This window comes from Panthera tigris, chromosome F2, assembly GCF_018350195.1.
Source record: "Panthera tigris isolate Pti1 chromosome F2, P.tigris_Pti1_mat1.1, whole genome shotgun sequence".
In the NCBI taxonomy this organism is placed as follows: Eukaryota; Metazoa; Chordata; class Mammalia; order Carnivora; family Felidae; genus Panthera; species Panthera tigris.
The window spans coordinates 38,722,389-38,736,822 of record NC_056676.1 but is presented as its reverse complement, the minus strand read 5'-3'; the positions used below and the strand labels follow the sequence as shown (position 1 = coordinate 38,736,822).

Here is a 14,434-nt window from a genome sequence, read left to right as displayed (position 1 = left end):
CACATAAAATCCTTGTGTCATGAAGAGATTTATGTTATTGATCTTTCCTTGAATTTGGAGAGTTAAGGGCTATTGGGGATGAGTGCTGTTAGCCCTCCCATAACTATCCACTCTGTCCCCCTCCCCCCGGAAGGTAAAAAATAAAAGAGAAGAGAAAACACAACAACAACGTAGATTTATAATGTCAGAGTAAGTTGACTTCTCAGTAAAATTCCAAGATTTTCATTTTAATGCTTTACTGTGTGTGAAATTATCTCCTTCCTTTTTATTACATTTGAGCTTGCCAGAATGATCTATCAACAAGCATATTCTGAGAGTCTTTTTCAAAGTGCTAGGCTTGGTGTGCAGTGAGAGCAATGGGTACATAGGATTTCTTCTTTTTTTTTAGAATTAGCCACTTTAATACATATATATATATTTTTTAATGTTTTATTTATTTTTGACAGAGAGACAGAGCATGAGTGGGGGAGGGGCAGAGAGAGAGGGAGACACAGAATCCGAAGCAGGCTCCAGGCTCTGAGTTGTCAGCACAGAGCCCGACGCGGGGCTCGAACTCACGGACCGCGAGATTATGACCTGAGCCGAAGTCGGATGCTCAACCGACTGAGCCACCCAGGCGCCCCACACAGGATTTCTTCTGATGCTAGAAAACATACATTCCTCAGAATAAGGCTGATCGGTGCAAAGAAAGCAGATTTCCGTTGTAGACTAGTAGTATTTGCTGCTTTCTGCATAAATTCCAACTGGGATATCTGACCGAACTCAGGCCATTACTTAAATGTTGCATAAATCTGATGAGTATTAAAAGCAACCTTTATGTTCATCTCTGTATTTTTTCGTTTGGAGTTAGTAGCTGGCCAGAGGTACTTCACAGGGTTCACCTGTTTTACCTAGGTAAGTCACTAGATAGTTTGGATGCGTTAGGGAGCTCACCTCGAGGTTAATTGAACCGTATTTGTATTTCACGTCCCTTCCCTCTTCCCTGTGGAGATAGAAGTTGCTCACGGGTGGAGCCGGAAGCTGATATCCTATGGAGTTTATAATCCTGTTGTGTTGGAGTACGAAGGGACTCTAAAAGCAAACAGGTGCCACTTCCAAGGTTGTCTGGGACACCGAGGCGGGATCGGTGAGGTGGGCTCACAGAGGTGAGGCGCCCCACGTCTGGGGCGACCCAGGCTCAGGTGCTGCGCTGGGTCACGTGCACGCCAGTGTTGGAAAAAGCGGACCAGGTCCACTGGTTGGAAGGAGCCTCCCGGCCCGCCCTCTCATTCCTGTCGTGCTCCCACAGGCCAACTTGCCCCTGCTGCAGCGCGAGCTCCTCCACTGCGCAAGGCTGGCCAAACAGAACCCTGCCCAGTACCTCGCCCAGCATGAACAGCTGCTTCTGGATGCCAGCACCACCTCACCTGTTGACTCCTCAGAGCTGCTTCTCGATGTGAACGAAAACGGGAAGAGGCGAACTCCAGACAGGTGAGCGGGGGGGGGGGGGGGGGGGGGGGGGGGGGGGGAGGACCCTGGACTCACCGTGGCCTTTTCCTCCCATCTGTGGAACGAACACCGTGTTTCGCGTCACGTCTGAACTGCTGTCCCCTTGCAACACAGCACCGCGCTAGGGTGGCTGTCTCTGAGCTTGCGCTGGCCCGGGGTGGGGGGATGTTACAGAGCGATGATGAATCTCTGGCCCGTGTCAGTCAGTCTTTGGTGCAGGTTTATCGTCGTTAAAGGAAAAGGTGAAGATGAACAATATTCAGATATCCTAGGTGCCACTGATGGTCCTTAGACATACAGTCAAGACTGAGATTCTTATTTATTACATAATTCAGCCCGACCACATATTTTGCCCTTCAGTGTTAGGAAATTTGCCGTTCCAGGTTTTCTCAGAACACAGTGGTTTTGAAGGCTGGCCTTTAGGCGTTGCTCAATAAACACAATGCAATAGCTTTTTCATTTGGGGTTTATTTGAGTTACGAGAAAACTTCTGGGAAGCTAGATGAACTGAGTGAAGATAGGCGTTAAGTTAATAGGATTAATAGATGGCATTTTTTGCTGAATAGTTTCTCAGCCAATATTCATTCCATCAGACACTCTGCTCTCACACCTGAGAATTCTAAGAACCGTAAAACAAAGCCCCTTCTCCATGCAGCCCTACAAAGTGGTTGTTGAATAAGGCGTTTCCATGAAATTTCTCATGTGCCTGTTAAGATAATTTTCTTGAGGACCTCATTCTCCCATATAAATATTTTCTAATAGAGGAGTATGAAGCCTTATTAGCAGTATCCTGCATAGTATTTGTAAAAATATGGAACTGTATCCAAAGGAAACTGCATTCAGAAATGTGTTTGTCACGTGATTTGTCTCCTTTCTCTACTTACCCATTGTCTCTTTCTGCATTTCATCAGGCATGAATGTGACAGCCTTTGAGGGGGTTAACGTTCTGGCACAATTATGTTCCAGATTCATAGGAGCTTATGATCCTTGGAGCTACTCAGAGACATCTATCTGTGACCGACTTAGCTACCCTTAAATGTATTAGCTGCTTTGCAAATCAGGATGTTATTAAAAGCCAGCCAGTTTACATACAGTTATTACATAATCCTCTGTTAAGCAGTTTTCATGCTACAGTCTCTGGAATTTTTCTCCTCTGGACGTAGGACCCTTTAGTGGTTTAAAATCCTAAAGCAAAAGGTTAAACGTTAGTTTACTTCTGACATGCTGTAGACCCACCTCCAAACATGACCTGCCTGCAGTGCCGCTTTCTCGTCTTTGCAAGCCGTATTTCCTCAGTCGTGTTGCAGCATTTGGTACTTTAGCTTTTAAAGGAAGCCGCTTAATCCAGGTGTCTGAGTGGTGTCCATATGATACTGAAAACCAAGAGCCAGCCCGAGGACAGATGACTCACAGGTACCTTACTCTGATTCTAACCCATTTACCCTGCAGGAAATCAGTGCTATGTGCAGGTATGGAGATGTTCAGGCTCCATTTTTCTAGGATCATATCAAAGAATTAGGGAGAGCGTAGATGGACACTTGGGAAGAAAACATTTGAGTGGACGCTCGGATACCAGGGAAAGGTTTAGATGGCTGGCATATAAAGGTAAAGATAATCCTATAGGGCAAAATTGGAAGTGGACACCACCTGTTCTAGAAACCCCAATTGCTGACTAGCAGACAGAACAGTTTCATTTCCTTCTCTATATTCCCAGCCCTTGCCCCCACTGGTTTTCTTTCCAGTGTTTTCTATTTGAAGGTGTTGTGCCTGCAGACTTTGCTCAGACGACGCTGAGGTGAGCCTTGAACAGTGTGCTAACACTGATATGGAAACTTCCTTTAAGTTCCACACATAATCAGCATTTTTGTTTTGGTGATCTGTAGCTGTATGTGCATGCATGTTTGCATTCGATCAAGTAGAACTTTCTTAAAAGAGCCTCCAGGCTTATTCTCCCTTCGGTTGTTCATCGAAAGTTGCTGGCGTCAGAATTCACACAGTTGCTCTTAGGCTGGAACATTCTTTTGCAAGTGGGACCCCGAAGTGTGTGTTTTAATGGAAGGATGGCAAGTGGCTTTCCTTAGACTTAGGAGGATGGGTAATGAGAACATGTTGTGTAAATACATTTGTATCTTGTGGGAATGTGATCAGAGCCAAGAAAATATGGGTCTCTACAGTATTTTTTTGCATATATTTTCTGCATCTTGTTTGCATATGCATTTTCCTCTTCTCCGGTTATTTATCTGTATATCCAGATCTACTATATGAAATTTTATAGAGTATGGAGCTGACAGCAGAGCTTTTTTTGTTTTACTGAATGTTTTGTTGGTGCATATGGTCTGACATGGATGAGCAGCCACGGTGAGATTTTGGAGTCTATTAAACTGGCTCATTAAAAAGATCAATCTGTTTCTGTAATAACACTGGGAACCATCAGTCACTAAAAGAGGGAAAAACTGACACCTGAGGAGAAAACACATTTTGGTAATTTGTTCATGACATGTCACGAACAAAAGAGCGCTCTATATTTTGTTTACAACTTTGGGGGCTCAAATTCTGTGACGGTTGCAGATTTAATCCACTGAACAGTCATCGTGAATTTCAGGGATGGGTTTTGGCAAATGTAGCTTTCTTCTCATCCTTAAATGTGATTGCCACTGGTTATTTTTTTTTCTTCTTCTTTTCTTAAACATTATTGTTATTTACAGAGAAATGAACACTCTGGGGGAATCTATGAAATTTTTTTTTTCTGTCAAAAAAAACAAACACAAACCTGAAATCTAGTCAACTTCCTTTTTAAAATATCTCCAGGGTGAATTTTCTGAACAACTATACTGAGTTGGTAGGTTTGTGGTAGAATAGTGTACAACCTGACTTAGAAAAAGACAATTTTCGTTTTAAAATCACGCCATTATTTAAAATGCTGAGGAAAGTAAATGGAAAATTCTGATTTCTACTCTTCGTTGGCATTTAAAAGTTGATTGGTTATGGTAGACCTTTATTTTGTCACTCTGTGAAGGAAGAAGATGACGAAGGGGATGGGGACCTTCCTTGCACTGATTACACAAAGTGACCACTTTCTTTTCTTTTTTTTTAACGTTCATTTATTTTGAGACAGAGAGAGACAGAGCATGAACAGGGGAGGGGCATAGGGAGAGGGAGACACAGAATCTGAAACAGGCTCCGGGCTCTGAGCTGTCAGCACAGAGCCCGACGCAGGGCTCGAACTCACGGACCGTGAGATCATGACCTGAGCCGAAGTCGGACACTTAACCGACCGAGCCACCCAGGTGCCCCCAAAGTGACCACTGTCAAAGATAAGACTAGAAGGGCACTCTTTAAAACTTCTCACCATGAGAGTCATGAAGCCACTCACGTTTTCATATGGGGTGAGGAGGGAAAGAACAATTAGACAAGGCTGCATTCCTTTGAGACTGCAAAATGGTTAAAAAAACTTTAGAGTGAAAAAAAAAACCTGTGTTCCGTTAATTATCATTGCTACCTTTCTTTGCTCACAGCTTTGATATCGCAGCTTTGGGTCATAATGTGTCTTTTTAATACTGTATTCACACCTGTTCATGCTGATCTTCTGACTCAGAGAATCTTTCTTGCTTAAGAAATCCAGCTGAATGGTCTTTGGGTTTGTATGGGTAACACGAGTTCCACCTCCACCCCTTACTATTTCAAATGATCAATGTTAAATATTAATCCTCTTCTTCTAGGCCATCATTTTAATTTAACTATGCTTTAAATCGTTCTCAGCTTAACACATCGAGACTTTATTATGTAGGCCACATAATTGCACTATTATATATTTCCTCCTCCCTCAATAATTAAATATTATTTTCTACAAAGACTTGTTTGACCTTTAGAATTCTGCAGCTTGTCAGCGGGGAGGGATCTTTGGGATCTACCAGGCCAACCCTTTCTCTTTAGGCTCGAGGAAACGAAGGCCCAAAGAACTTGCCTAAAGTCACAGAGCTTCTTAGTGGCAAACCCAGCATATTTACATACCTGAAATCTTGCAGTTCCACAAATTATGTTTTTTTTTTTAATTTTTTTAATGTTTATTTATTTTTGAGACAGAGAGAGACAGAGCATGAACGGGGGAGGGTCAGAGAGAGGGAGACACAGAATCGGAAACAGGCTCCAGGCTCCGAGCTGTCAGCACAGAGCCGGACGCGGGGCTCGAACTCATGGACCGCGAGATCATGACCTGAGCCGAAGTCGGCCACCCAACCAACTGAGCCACCCAGGCGCCCCACAGATTATGTTTTAATATGCAGTCTAAATAAGCTCAACGAGAAATTAGGTGTCCCCCCCCCCCCCCTTACTTTCCCCCTTTACTCATTTCTGCCATGTAACTGCCCAAGTGGGTAAATGTGATAGTATAATCTGGGGGTTTACTATCCGGGACAGGATCCTCAGTCAGCCAGGTTTCCTGACTTAGTGAGTAAGTTAAAAAATACTGAAGGTTGGAGGGTCAGAAAGCAGTCGTTTTGAAACCGTGTTGGTTGAATGTTAAGATGGGTCATCACAGCACATGCCGGCTGAACCTACGAGGCCCATTTTTCCATTTCTGTAGAATAAGTGAGGTTTCGATGTTTTTGTCTTTCTAGAAAGAAAAGGTAGATACACTTTACAGGGAGTGGCAGGATTAACTGATGATGCAAGTAAGACTTAAGTTCGTATTGTCTTTTGCATTCAGTTGTCTATGACAAAATGTAGGGAATTTATGTTACATTCATGCATTCTTGTTTCGTGTCACAATCTTTTACGCAGTCTTGAGTTGCATGAAGTGAGTAGTCATTCTTCTAGAGGTGACTTTTTTTTATATAGTCAGATCAATTGTGAAGGTTTCTAGTGAAATAGGATCAGGTTGCATTTACGTGATAAGAAGACTTGCATGGTTGTAGGGGATGTTTTGGTCTCTCCACACCAACCTCAGCATGAACTTGCCAGCCTTGCTTCTTGCTGCTCTCCTAGGGTCTAGCCCTGCTGAATACTCCTCATGCTTGAGTCTGCGTTCTGGTGATTTCTGCCCTTTTCCTTGGTTCTTGTATGTCATTCTATCCATACTTTATAGGCTAACTCAGTATCTACTATTTGATGAAGGCTTCCCAATCATAACTACTAAAAATGGCTACCGTTTGGAGTGTCTGGGTGGCTTAGGTGGTTAAGCATCCAACTCTTGGTTTTGGCTTAGGTCGTGATCTCATGGTTCGTGGTGTCTAGCCTCATGTCAGGCTCTGCACTGAGAGCGCTGGAGCCTCCTTGGGATTCTCTCTCTCCCTCTCTCTCTCCCTCTCCCTCTGCCCCTCCGCTGCTCACAAGCTCAATCTCTCTCCTTATCTCTCTGTATCTCTGTCTCAAAAATAAGCTTAAAAAAATGGTTACTGTTTTCCTGAGCACTTAAGATGTGCCAGTCCTCACGCTAAATAACCGACATATTAATATATAGTAGGCCCCCGCCATCTGGGGGCATACGTTCCAAGCAGCCCCCCGCAGCGGATGCCTAAAACCACTCTGTATACTATGTTTTTTCCTCTACGGACATACCTGCGATAAAGTTGGATTTACAAATTAGGCACAGTAAGAGATCAGCAACCACGTGAATAATATAGAACAGTTGTAACAACATGCTGTAATAAAAGTTTGTGTGAACGTGGTCTCAAAATATCTTACTCACCCTTCCTGTGATGAGGTGGGATGAAGGAATGCCCACGTGATGAGATGAAGTGACATGGATGACGTGGGCATCGCGATGTCGCATCAGGCTATGATAACAGGCCTTCAGATGATTCGTTAGAAGGAGGGTCATCTGCTCCAGGACTGCGGTTGACCATGGGAGCTGGGAAACCGCAGAGAGGGGAGGACTACCATAGGGCACTTACTCTGACAGTCCTCCGGTGTACAGGCAGGCTGGAGAATGGGCCTAAGGTCACATGGCTTGTAAGAGGCACTGGTGGGATTCTGATCCTTCCTCCTCTGACTCAAACACCCATGCTCTTATAGCTACGTTTCTTCTACCACCAGCCACTGAATGCCCCACCTCGAACACAAAGTGACTTGGTTAAGTTATGAATGCCAAATGTGTGCTGGGCTCCGCACGCGGAGTTTTTCAGATAGCCCTCTTAGTAGCTCTGAGACCGCCATTCTCACTTTGTGGATGAAAACACACAGGCTCATAGGGGTTAAGCTTTCTAAGTTCCAGCAATCAGCGGTGCCAAAATCTGAAGCCCTCTCCATAGCCTCCGCTCTTTCGAGTGTCATCGTGGAGTGATCTTTATTCCCAACAGCCTAGTCCCCTCTTGTACTATTTTTATGCTACCTGCCAAATTCAGGTCCTGCATGGACGTATAGAAGCCTTATGTCTCTGATGAAATGGTGTTTATTTCTTGCCAGCACGCTTCCAGATAAGTCTAGTACTGAGAGGTAATCATATGAGGAGGGTATTGGGGGGATCGTGAGTTGTGTCTTGGTCATCTTTGTATTCCCACTAAAGCTTAGGACAGCACATTACACACACTAGATGTCCGAACCAAAACAAAGGAAAGCGCCACACGCACAACACGCGTAACAACAACAATGCCAGCACTACTGGAACAAAGAAAGTTAAGCTGAATGCCGTCATTTCCAGGAGTATACCAAATGGGCTCTCCCTCAAGAATCTTGCTTGCTTGCTTTCTTACTTTCTTGCTTTCTCCTGTTTTAAAAGACACCTATCTGAAACAGCCACAACCATGAAAATCGCCATGAGTAGCCCAGGGACAAAATGCCATGACTGGTTCACTGACGGGAAAAAAACTGGAGGGCTCCAGTTGGAATTTCTAGATGAGAGAGTAAGAAAGCACAGTTTCAGAGAGAGGTCAGGAGCAGGAGAACGTGAGTACCTTGCAGTGGCCAGAAATTAGGAAAGGCACGGGGACAGCCAGCAGCAAGTACCCCAGCTGCTGAGCAGGTGGCAAGCTTTAGGAGACACGGGAGGCAAGACTCAGATGGCTCTGCGAACCCGCAGATTGTAATCTTTGAAGATCCAGGCGTGGTGGGTGTCTGTCTGGAGTGGCAAACGCCCACCTGCATCTTATTCACTCCTGAAAGTATTAGCATACTGCTCAGGAAGCTGTCTCCTGGGTGCTGCTTTAGCCGTGGAGAGACGAAGGCGCTTCTTGCCATATGGCCCAGCGGTGATGGTCCTGTGTCCTCCAGCTCTCTGTGCTCCCCCATCTTCCTCCAGGGAGATGGCAAGAACGTTGAAACCACCCTGGGGTGTCATGAAGAATTAGGTTTGATTTTCCTTTTAAGGAGGCAGGGTAGTTTGTTAATATATTTCATTTCAGATACATTACTCAACACCAGTGGGAAGGTGTTCTGTAAAATTTTTACCTAAACTCACCTAGTTCCTAACAATTCCTGAAGAGACCTTTGGCTGATTTGTGTTCTGAAAATAGGATGTCAAGAATGATATCCCTCCACTTTGGTTCAGCGTCCGGTTAGTCTCTGGGAACCTTAACAAATCACACGTGTTCGGAAAGGGAAGGAAGATGTATTTAAGTTATTAATGGCTTTGGGCTTCTTGATCATACAACTGTTTACCTCCTGAGATTTAAGTACGCACTTCTGAAATAGAAAAATATATGCGTATGTTTTGATTGTGACAGTCTGCTGGCATCTTAGCCCTGGCTCTGGCTGAGATGCTGGTTGAGGGAGACAGTGGTGGGAGCAGCCCGAGATGAGGTGTCCTGGGGTAGGGCCGGGGGGTCTGTGCCAGGGAGTCAAGCCCTTGGCCGCACTTGATTAGGAGAGGAAAGTTGTAGCATGACTTCCAAGTTTCTGCTTGGGCGACTAGGTAGAAGGTGGCAAAATTGACCAGCACAGGAGGTACCAGAGAAGGATGAGGTCAGTTTGGACACGTCCTGTTTGAAATACCTGCGGTAACTCAAAGTGAGGACCCAGCGCAGATATTGATTTGCAATAGCACTGAGGTTAGAATTTGTAAGTTGTTTTCCTTGCCATTCTGTCGCCTATTATGCTGTCCAGATTTGCATCTCTCTAGAACGGCAATCTTCATAGTGATATTTTCCGCCACATTTTTTTTTTTTTGAGGAAAAAAAAATGCCTGTTCGAGTCATGTAGGAGATTGGTCCTCTCATTCTGTCTGTCATGATTTTATAATAACTTTTTCCATTTCCCTCATTTCCTTGAATGTTACATTGTTCTATATAAATAGGGATTATCAGCTCACACTAGTCAATCATAAGTTTTGAAATACTTTATGTAGAGGAAAATGTTTTAAAAATGTGTTGTTGTTGTTGTTGTTGTTTTCTAAAATGGTTCACAGCCTTTATTACTGAGGAGCTGGGGGGAAAACACAGCCTGAGATGCGGTAAAATGTAAATTCGGTCACCTCTTAAGTTTTGGGGTGTGTGTGTGTGTGTGTGTGTGTGTGTGTGTGTGTGTGTGTGTGTGTGTGTTTTAACACATATTGTTTGCCTTTGGTCCCATTTTATTGGACAGGAAACTGAAGCCAGAATGTTAACTTTCCCAAGGTCACACAGCTGAGTCCTGAATGGCCCTCTGTTCTTAGGGTCATCAGACTCTTGAGAGAGGAATGATTGGGATCTAAATGTTAAAGTAGTTGGGTTATGTTCAGGAGAATTTCTGCTGGGGAGATGGAATATTCTCAGGCTGATTTAAAAAACAAACAAACAAGAAAAATGCCTCCTGGAAATCTCTGAGACGTGACAGACTTCCCACTCGAATTTGAGTTATTTCAAGAGTATGCTGGGATGAGACAATGAAAAGCGATGGGACAGTTTGTTAGTTCAGCCCTATACGCTTTGAAAGGGCAACATATAAAGGGCTAATTTGGAATTTGCTCAAGCAAATGAGGTGGAGACAGTTGTAGGCATTTCTAAGAAGACAGCAAATAGTGCTTCAGATGTTTTAGTTACCTTTCTGGACATACATCCTTTGAATAGGGTTGCCCTTGTAACTGGACATGGTGATTTGTGGAAGCACCAGGGAGACTTCTTCATAGCTTTGTTTCTATGAGCCGTGAATGTTTTAATGCTTTGCTGGTAAAATATAGCTAACTTTGTGAGGTGATGAGCTTTATTGTTTCAATAGGCTAGCAGAGTCCTGGGACCCAGGATAGGACAGCAGGGACCTGATAGAAATGATAGGATAGACTCAGGACCTAGCCCTGCTTCTTAGATACTAATGTATCTATTCTACTAATGTAGAAACTAATGTTTAGGGGGGAAAAGCTTCGTTTTTCATAATAATAGGTCATCGAAGTAACAGCACTGATCAGACAGCTGATCTGAGGGTTCAAGTACATAACATATACAACCACTTGGAAAATTATAAGAATTCTTCCAGTGTTGTGTGTTGCTGTTATCATTGAACCAGGAGAGACAAAACCAGTACGTTGTGTGGTTTGACAGCTGAGTCAGAGATATTTGTGTATTTAGAAATTCGACAGGGGCTGCTACAAGGTATTTAGAGGATAGTTTTTATTTTTGCGCCAAAAATCAGCTACAAATATTTATAAATTGTCCAAAGCAAAGAACAGAGAAGTTCTCTGTCGGCTAATGTGGTTGACTTTGACACCGTCGGGCCAGAGGACCATTAGCCCTGTGTGTTTTGATCATGACCCTGATGGCATAAGTGACCTGTAGATGTAAACAGAATAATTGAATTGCAGGATTTTCAAGCTAGCAAGGACCTCAGAAATCATCTAGTCCAGTGGTTTTCAAACTTGATATTAGCAGCAGACTTTTTCCTTTAAAATGGAACCTTAGGTGGAACCCCAACTGGTAAAACAGAAAAGAATAAGGGGTTTCCTCTGGCCCTTGAAATCTTGATTGTTTGGGGGAAAAGTTCTTCATTACCTGCAAAATCCCTTAAAAGCACCTCAGGTGGCACAGTTTGAAAACCACTGATCTAGTCCAACCCTTTCATTTTACAGATGAGCAAACTGAGGTCCAGAGAGGTTAAGTGGCTTGCCCAAGGTCACACAGCTAGTCGTGGAAGAGCCAGGACTAGATCTCAGGTCTCTTGATTCCCAGTCCAGTGCTCTTTCCACTACACCACCCTGCCGGTAAGGTAGGTGCTGTGTTAGCATTATGTTCGTAGCTACTAATAGTCTTCAGTATTTTCCAACTGATTTATGCTGGTCATGCACATTGAATGTTGAAGTGTGTTATTCAGAAATGTAGAGGATATGAAAATACAGATTCAAATGACATGAATATATTCTGAGAAGATAAATTGATAGCTAGAATGTTCCCTTTCACTTTTGAAAATTATTTTAAAGCAGTGCATTTAGCTAATGTCTGAGATACATTGGGCATTTTAGTCTGTTATTGATGATCGGTATGTATGGAGTCAGTGTGTTTCAGACACATGCTCTGATGGGGCGGCATTAAGACTTCTGGCTGCCACTCTCGCGAGGACCATGCCCTGCTGTCATTTCCAACGTTGCCCAGACTCCTGTCTCTAGAACGGTGCATCTTTATTCGGCATGCAGTGGGCATATATTCATTTCACATTGAACCCTGCAGAGTTTCAGTTCTCTGTGTGCTTGGGCCTTCTGTCTCTAACTCCTCCATCTTCCTCAACCGGTGTGTATAAACTGTCACCAAGGCTCTACCCTAAAGGGACATACAGGATGGTTCATGATAGAATCTTACTGCTCTAATCTCTGCATCTCTGTTGTTGAGTTAGTTTCCACGCAGATCCTTCTGGTATCATCAGACAGAGTATCCTGGATAGTAGGAAACCAAGAAAAGTGTCTTAAAAGGTCTCTATGCTGTTGTCACCCACCTAAAACCAAAAGGCATGTGGAAATCTACAGTTACTGTGACTTTGTAGAATTGCCGTGGGGAAATTTCCCTGGGAAAATAGGTGTTCTCACTGGCCTAAGGACAGAGTACTGGTCTCGTGGGGAGAGCCAAACACCAAGGAAACAATTAATTTAGGAGCTGTGATTTCAGTCAGTGTTGGATGTGGCTCATTCTTATCTTACTGGATATACTGAGTGGGTCTCTAAGAATAGAGATATATACAGCCCCCAAATATTTCTTTAGCCCTATTTCTGTTTGAGACTCGAGGAGCAGTGATTAGTTATCAGGGCTCATTGGTAGACTGTATTCCTTCTGAAAGCCAAGTTCAAAGCTCTGCGTATCACATCACGAAGTACAGTCCGGGTGTGCCCATCTTGCCCTGAGACCTGATGACAGGTCACATAAGCTCTCTGGGCGAGCTTCCTCTGCTTTAAGGGGGGCTTACTTCCAGGTGGCTGTTTATGACTGCTGATGAATGATCTCGGTGACAAAGGCAATGTCAGACTCCCAGACATGGCATGGCTTTGCTGTTTTAGTTCAATTGGGTCAGCCCTTTGCAGTAGAACTTTCTGGGATGATGGAAATGTTCTGTATCTGTGCAGTCCGATACCGTTGCCAGAGGTGGTGATTGAGTACCCGAAATGTGGCTACTGCTAATGAAGGACTGAATTTTAAGCTTAATTTCAGTTAGCTTCCAGTGAAATTTAGACAGCTGCATGTAGCTATGGTATTGGGCAACACAGCTCTTAGATGTTCTGACATGAAAGTCAGATGCCAAGTTGGATAAATGGAACAGACTCCCCTTAAGAATTCATCAAGAGAGTGATGCCACACTACCTTGATGAATCTTCATCGAAGATAGTTCAGTTTTAGGGTAATTTGTTTGAAATCAGGTACTCATTTTTGAATGAAAGTGTTAACCATAGAGGGAGGTTGGGATTCCTCTTACTTGTGACCCAGCCAGCTGAGTTTCAGCTGAAAAGATATTTGCTAACTTGAGGAGTGGACTCATTTTCTCATGTGTGCAGTCTTGTGATTCTTTAGGCCTCAGTATGGGTTTCAGTGAATTCCCATAGGTCTTCTGGGAAGCTGAGTTTTAGAAAGTTTCTGGCCAATAAAGAAGCATTCTGTTTATATTATAAGTTCAAATGTGAGTATCTGAACTATGCTGGCTTTTGAGTAACATGACGCAACTCTTTTCTTCCCCCTTTAGAACCAAAGAAAATGGCTTTGACAGAGAGCCTTTGCACTCAGAACATCCAAGCAAGCGACCATGCACTATTAGCCCAGGCCAGCGGTACAGTCCAAATAATGGCTTGTCCTACCAGCCCAATGGCCTGCCTCACCCCACCCCACCTCCACCTCAGCATTACCGTTTGGATGATATGGCCATTGCCCACCACTACAGGGACTCCTATCGACACCCCAGCCACAGGGACCTCAGGGACAGAAACAGACCTATGGGTAAGACTGAAGGATCTGTTCACTTCTTATGGGATTGGAGGCGTAAAGACTCACTCATTACTTCTCAACTGAACTTGAGGCTTGAAATCTGTGATAGGGGTAAAAATTCTCCTTCCTTTCTTTTTATTGTCTCCTTTATGAGAACACTTGGCTAGTATTAATATGTTCTTTAACAGCTGTGCTTTCTCTCTCAGTTACTTACAGTCTTCATGGCAGCAGGCTAACTTTTTTTTTTTTTTTTTTTTTGGAAGGGGGCATCTACATTAATAATAGGGGCGCCTGGGTGGCTCAGTCAGTTAAGTGTCGACTTCGGCTCAGGTCACGATCTCGCAGTCTGTGGGTTCGAGCCCTGCGTTGGGCGCTGTGCTGACAGCTCAGAGCCCGGAGCCTGCTTCAGATTGTGTCTCCCTCTCTCTCTGCCTCTCCCCCGCTCATGCTCTGTCTCTCTTTCTCTCTGTCTCTCAAAAATAAACATTAAAAAAATTTTTTTTTCAATTAAGTCCTCAACAAATGCAAAGTGAATTTTTAGTTTAACATTAGAGATTTCGTATGCAGCCTGTCTGCCATAGATACATTTTTTTAATGTTAAAATATTTTTTTTCCTCTCATTGTACTTTTATTTCAGATAGTCTCAG

General features: G+C 43.7%; 1 protein-coding gene across 10 annotated transcripts in view; it reads left to right on the top strand.

The window, feature by feature from the left end:
- The window catches only part of RUNX1T1 (RUNX1 partner transcriptional co-repressor 1), a 153,831-nt gene that overhangs the window by 90,003 nt on the left and 49,394 nt on the right, over window positions 1–14,434 (top strand). For all 10 annotated transcript variants that reach the window (XM_042972833.1, XM_042972827.1, XM_042972834.1 and 7 more), the window contains 2 exons: window positions 1,289–1,470; window positions 13,549–13,799. In XM_042972833.1, coding sequence (XP_042828767.1) covers window positions 1,289–1,470; window positions 13,549–13,799 — 433 coding nt within the window. The remainder of the gene's footprint in view (window positions 1–1,288; window positions 1,471–13,548; window positions 13,800–14,434) is intronic.